Here is a 6,044-nt window from a genome sequence, read left to right as displayed (position 1 = left end):
TGTGTGCTCACTAGCTATGAGACGATCAAGAATTCTGTCAGGTTACTTTAATGCTCGATTGGCACTTTCGCAGAATGGTGACATTCTTGGTCTATTATAAGTCATAATCTTGAATTATTGAACCGGTCGGCTGGAACTGGTGTTTTCGAAGGACAAAGGATCGGTGTGTTTATTGAAACATCGGTAGTTCTGTGTACGCCCCTTGGTTTCCATGCACGAAAATTGCAAGCATAGCTATGCAAAGTTATTTTCCACACAGTAACCAACATGAGCTTGTTGGGACAACCCTAGCCTACCTCACTCTCACAATTGCTCGGACGAAGGTGGAAGATGGAGAGCAGCACACTGGACACAGATTTTTTGAGGCGACGAATGCCATTGCCGCACAAATGACAAACACGCCGACGAACGTCCTTTGTTTTCTGAACCTGGGCACATACCCGGCTCAGCAACACACCGTATGATCCATTCAAAAAAATTGGTAGCAGTGTGTTATTCGGAAATTAGTGGCTACTCTTGGATGTACTAAACCCGAGTTTCCCCAAAAAATGATATTAAACAAAGTCTAAAAAATCTGAATTTTGCTACATCAAACTCTATCGAATGTTTGAGGGTCAGGAAAATTTCGTCCAAAAATAACATCCAAGGAGCTCCAACCCCCCAAAAAATTGCTGCTGAATGTTTTGTGCACCAACAAAAAAAAACAAAACCTTTGTCCTGTAATCGTACCGCGGGTACATTGAAGTCCAGTGACTAGAGCAAAAAATTATTTAAATACAGTCACCTCTTTAATGGATTTTACTCTTGTGAATTCATCACACAACTTGACGTTAACAGTGTACATCCGCTGCAACTTTGCAAAAACCTGGTTCGGATCAGAGAGAGACTGAATACTTTTCTAAGCAAGTACAACTCATGCCAATTTCCATACTCTCAGAGTAAACCATTGTACGAACTCAACAGATTATCATGAGAAGATAAAAGAAATTTTTTCTGAACTACATGATCATCAACACCACCCATGTTACTGAAGGCGCCGTGCTTGGGTGAATCACATCCGCATCCTTAGCCTGATATTCCTGTTCTCGTCTTGTTCCACCTGTCGCGGAGAAAGCGAGAAATAAATTATACTCCAGCAGGAATTGTGCTGCTCATTGAGAGTTAACCCACGGAAAAATTAAATTTTTTTTGAAAATAAAAGCTAATACGATGCCCAGAATGCAGATATCAGCTTACAACAATGTAAATAAAGAGAAAAGCACAATACTGATTACACACTTTTACTTGTTGTACACCAGATACGTGACAAAACAATATGATGTGTTTGATTTTATATATGTTTTTCGGCAGCACAGTGTATCATGACATCAAGAATATTAATACTGAAACAAGTGATTTACCTCGGTGATTACTTTTGTAGACTTACGACCAATCTTTGACCTTATAACAGAGGCCGATCTCTTGGGCATCTTTGTTAATGTCTCATCCAGGCCATCATCTTCATCTCCATCATCTGCAATCATTATTTTTTAGATTAGATTTGTACTCCCTCCGTTCCAAATTACTTGTCTTGGATTTGTCTAGATACGGATGTATCTAGACTCATTTTAGTGCTAGATACCTCCGTATCTAGACAAATCCAAGACAAGTAATTCAGAACGGAGGGAGTAGTTGGCACTACTATGGCGAATAACCATTTTGTCCGAGTCAGAACATTATCTAGTGAACAGAGAACAACGAGAAGTATCTTCGGCTCCTCACAAATCAGAGCATTGTACAACATGCCCAGTAGAAGAAGGGAATTTTTTACCATCTTCTCCGCCGAAGCCTTCGAAGTCTTCCATGTCTTCCATTTCACCCATCTCGATATCAGCACCTTCAACATACTCTATCTCACCTTCCTGAATGGGAAAGCTTGTGAGCAGTCACAACATAACAAAGTTAGCTCAATTCTCATAATCGGTCTGCGCTTACTTCTTCCTCTTCTATCTCAGGAGCCAGATCATCCTTTTCCATGTCAAGGATAGTATCAAACTGCTTGGAGGGGACATTATGAATTTCACCACCATAAATACCTTTCCTCAGACGTTCTATTAGTTCACTTTCAATACTCTGACCGATAGCAGGAAGATGTTAGAACATTGCAATGTATAACACATAAGTGATGGTGATTATCCGAAAAAATAACCTTCTCTAGTTGAGCAGCCTTTTCAGCTTTCTCTAATCTTTGGAGATCGCGCTGAGTCTTCTTCCTGGGGACTGTTATTATCTTCTCTCTAACAGAGCAGGAGAACATGTTTAGCAACTTTTTTATGCCAGAAGTTAACAGTATAAGTATGCACATCAACGATATGAATCAGCATGTAACTGAACCCGGTTACAAGTTAACTGCACAATGTCATGACCATAAGTCTCAAGTCATCGCTGGTCAATTTATTTTGGTTTTCTCTGTACTCTAAGAAAAAGGTTTGCCATGGCCATAATACCATTAGTGATTTGAATATAGAAAACATCTGATTTGAAGACGTTTTGACTTTAGTATTCCTGAGCTATGCAGCCCAAGACGCTTGATTGGTTGAGGAAGTAGCTTGAGGGGGGAAAGCATCGAGCGGAGGTGGTGCGCGGCACTCATAACAAAAAATGACATCTAGACCTCAGAAATTGGAACTGCAAAACATATAAGCTGCAAGGCAAACAGTGTTGTGGTCCCATTCCCTGCACAGGCCATATGTGCATTTCTCTTTCTTTTCGGTCCTCTTAGTGCATGTTCTGACTTAGTAGGACACTATTCTTCACATGGGCAACCCCTAAGCGTGTAACGAGTAAAATAGTCACCAGGCAAAAACACTGGACAGTTAAGAGACTTAGAGCATTTGCACGAAACTACGGATAAATGGAACCTGGACGACTCTTCTGCTTCTGGTCGGTGCTCATGGCCATTGCTGTCGAGCAGAGCCACCCAACAGCACATACCATCCCGCACGTCTACAGCCTAGATTTGGTCCAGCTAGGTTCTAGACCAAAGGATTTGACAAGATAACGTTGGATTAGGCCAGATCCACATGATGAAGCACTAAAGTGATGCACGGGCGCAGGCTAGTTGCCAGAGCTGGAAAGGTGTCCTCTAACTGAGGTTAAACCAATAAACAAACCAACATCGGCTCGCAACTGACGCTTGCCAAAGTGGGTGCACTAGCACGCACACTAGCAATTCCAATAATAGCGATACCCACAGCACTAATGAATCAACAAGCTACAGCTTGGTCAGCGAGAGGTCACCTGCTCAGTTTCTGGTACAGTACACAGAATGGAGAGGAAAGCAGGGAAAAAAAGGCCGGTCAATCCACAAAAACCTAGTCCCTCCGATCAAAATTAATTGACGCTAATTTAGTACAAAGTTAGTACAACTTTGTACTAGACCGGCGTCCATTAATATGGATCGGAGGGATAGGCTGTTGACAAAGTAAACCATTGGAAATAATACAAGGGTAAACCTTAACAAAGAGGATCGACTGGTAAGTTTGTGGGCTCTACTTGTAACCATGGTTTTCACTTTCAGTGAGACTTCGATGAGATTCACTGAATTTCAATAGACACTAAAATATTTAGCTTTTGGCCAGAATATTTCAGCCATTTTAGTGGTACACAGGAATTCAAATATTTCATTTTTTAAATCAAATATTTAATTGAATTCAAGTGAATATTGCTGCCCTTTGACCGAAATGCAAACCGAAATTCATTGAATTTCGGTACTTTCGGTTGGTGCTGAATTTTTTCTGAAACTGAAATGAAAAACCATGCTGGTAACAACTTTAGCATAACCAATCAGCCTTGCCATACGATTATTGCTGGTGATCCTAATTTATGTCCTCTATTATTATCTCAAATGTATTTTCGTTTTCACATTCTACCATATAAGAAAAACAAATGGAACAGTGCCATCCACTTATAGAATCAGATTACACCCAGAATTCAGGAGCAGATAACTGTCAAGAAACAATATGTTGTGCGTACTAAAAACAGTAGCGCTTACCTCACTTTAAGTTGAAGACTCCTCATCCTTATCCGATACTGAGTCATTTTTGTCAGGCGCTGTTTGATCTTGTGCACAAGTAGCTCTGGCCAATGTTTCTACATAATGGAAAAAAGGGATGCCATAAGACTAACTAGACTCACATTGAGATGAAGTGACAAAGAACAGCAGCTAGCTAGATTTGCATACGAGATGCTTTTCGATGACATCCATTGCTTTCTCATAATTCCTGGGTAGTTTGACTCTCTCCCATAATTTGTTTGGCAGATGTGCTCGTTCCGCAGTTTTCATGTATAAGTAGAAGATACCTGCATGATCAGTCAAAGTAGAAAGAAGGACAGCATCAACAAGAGCTTTTGATGATGAGCATAGCTCCCGATGAAAAAGAACCAAGAGCGCAATGACTAAAGCACGTGGACCACAATATTCTAATCAGCCGCAAGCTCAAGCATCCAACATTTAAAGCCACTCACTGCAGCCTCTGCAGATCATATTATGATACGGGGTCACCTAACGAACACATTCATTTTTCTTCTGGTAGTGCTCAAATTAAAGATGGATGTTTCTTCCATGACACAACTATTCGTAATAATATAAAATATCATTTTCTGGGGGAGCAGCTTATTAATTCCAAGTGTTCTGTAAATTGTTCTTAGACACGACTACAGATTGTACTACTTCTGTCTGCCTGAGGTTTGCAGAACGAGACAAAAATAAAATACTCCCACCCATACAAATTAATTGACGGTGACACGTACAAACTGCAATTGGCTGCCATATGAAAGAGTGTGATGCTTGGTTGTACGCATAGTTTTAAATAGCGCGCTAAGCATCTTAGCGGCGGACCTCTTTCAAATGCTATAGCGTGCTATAGCGGAGCTATAGCGCGCTATTTAAAATGTTTGTTAATTTGTTTGGACCAAAGTCTTTTAGCGCGAGACCTTTTGTAAACGCTATAGCGTGCTATAGCGGAGTTATAGCGGGCTATTTAAGACAGTGGTTGTACGGCTGTTCAATCAGATCAAAATCGGTGGTTAAAAGGAGAGGAGGGCGGTGTGTAGTGCGGTAAGCAATCACCGTCGTGGTCTCGGATGGTGGCGTAGCGGCTGTTGGCGAGCGGGCAGGAGCTCCGGTTGCATATGCCCGTGGCGTTGTAGGGGTTCCGGCAGAACAGCCCCGTCTCGATCCTGCGCAGACGCTTTCATCGTCAGAGATTAGGACGAGAAGGGAAGCCGATGGGGAGCAACGAAGTGCCAGAGGAGGGTGCTGCTGACGTACTTGGCCATGAAGCTGCAGTGGTTGTGGCGGAGGCAGTGCCATATCACCTCGTCGCTCATCTTGGACAACGATGATTCAGCAAGACGCAAAGACGGCAGAGGGGATTCAAGGGCGCGCCTGGGGAGGCCGGCGGAGAGGTGGGAGCGGCGCGGCGGCGGTCTGGTGGAGGGTAGACCGAGCGTGGTCGGGAGAGGGGGGCGGCGGTCGTGGCTTCGGTGGCGGTGGCGCAGTCGGGGATGGGAGGAGAGGGGAAATTTTAGATGGGGTTTAGGGCGTTCTTCAGTTTTTTTTCTTCGAGCCGCAGCTGCTGATATGAGATAGCCGCAATAGAGCCCAAGAAGACTCTGAGGCTTGGCGAGGAGAGTCCACGCAGGCCCAGTCTATATTTCCTAGCGGTGGCATGGACTGCAGTGTTTGATTTTGATCCGACGATCAGGCTCTCTCCATCACACGATCCAACGGCCAGGATCTCCCCATCTCGCGATCCAACGGCCATAACTCGTTTGGACGGCCAATCCAACGGCTGAAAATCCAAACGCACGGGAAGGCTTCATTTTGGTCCGGACTCTAACAATGGGATTTTGTTTTTGCATTTACTCAACAACAACAAAAACTAGCAAAAGGGCACGTGCGTTGCAACAGGAAAAAAAAAATAGCATACGGCCCAACCCAATAACCATGACTCAAGACCTCGATAGGTTCACGTTCTTTATTTCAACATATGACATCCCAT

General features: G+C 43.1%; 1 protein-coding gene across 1 annotated transcript; it reads right to left on the bottom strand.

Annotated features, from left to right (window-relative positions):
- Window positions 1-787: 787 nt before the first annotated feature.
- On the bottom strand, window positions 788-5,594 carry LOC123064716 (protein MAK16 homolog). The gene is made up of 9 exons (XM_044488133.1): window positions 5,312-5,594; window positions 5,111-5,220; window positions 4,223-4,341; window positions 4,034-4,131; window positions 2,189-2,276; window positions 1,975-2,112; window positions 1,811-1,901; window positions 1,401-1,513; window positions 788-1,099 (listed from the first exon to the last, which is right to left on the bottom strand). Exons 1-9 carry the CDS (start codon window positions 5,368-5,370, stop codon window positions 1,052-1,054), a joined length of 864 nt encoding a protein of 287 aa, XP_044344068.1. The 5' UTR covers window positions 5,371-5,594; the 3' UTR covers window positions 788-1,051.
- Window positions 5,595-6,044: the final 450 nt, after the last annotated feature.

This window comes from Triticum aestivum, chromosome 3B (genome assembly GCF_018294505.1).
Source record: "Triticum aestivum cultivar Chinese Spring chromosome 3B, IWGSC CS RefSeq v2.1, whole genome shotgun sequence".
Classification (NCBI taxonomy): Eukaryota; Viridiplantae; Streptophyta; class Magnoliopsida; order Poales; family Poaceae; genus Triticum; species Triticum aestivum.
This window is presented reverse-complemented; position numbering and strand designations above follow the sequence as displayed.

Bases quoted from the DNA above. Each gene is read 5' to 3' on its own strand.
- LOC123064716 (XM_044488133.1), bottom strand. From the start codon at position 5,370: ATGAGCGACGAGGTGATATGGCACTGCCTCCGCCACAACCACTGCAGC. The intron at 5,221-5,311 runs GTACGTCAGCAG...GCGTCTGCGCAG, and splicing joins CACTGCAGCTTCATGGCCAA to GATCGAGACGGGGCTGTTCT. The intron at 4,342-5,110 runs GTGATTGCTTAC...CTGATCATGCAG, and splicing joins CACCATCCGAGACCACGACG to GTATCTTCTACTTATACATG.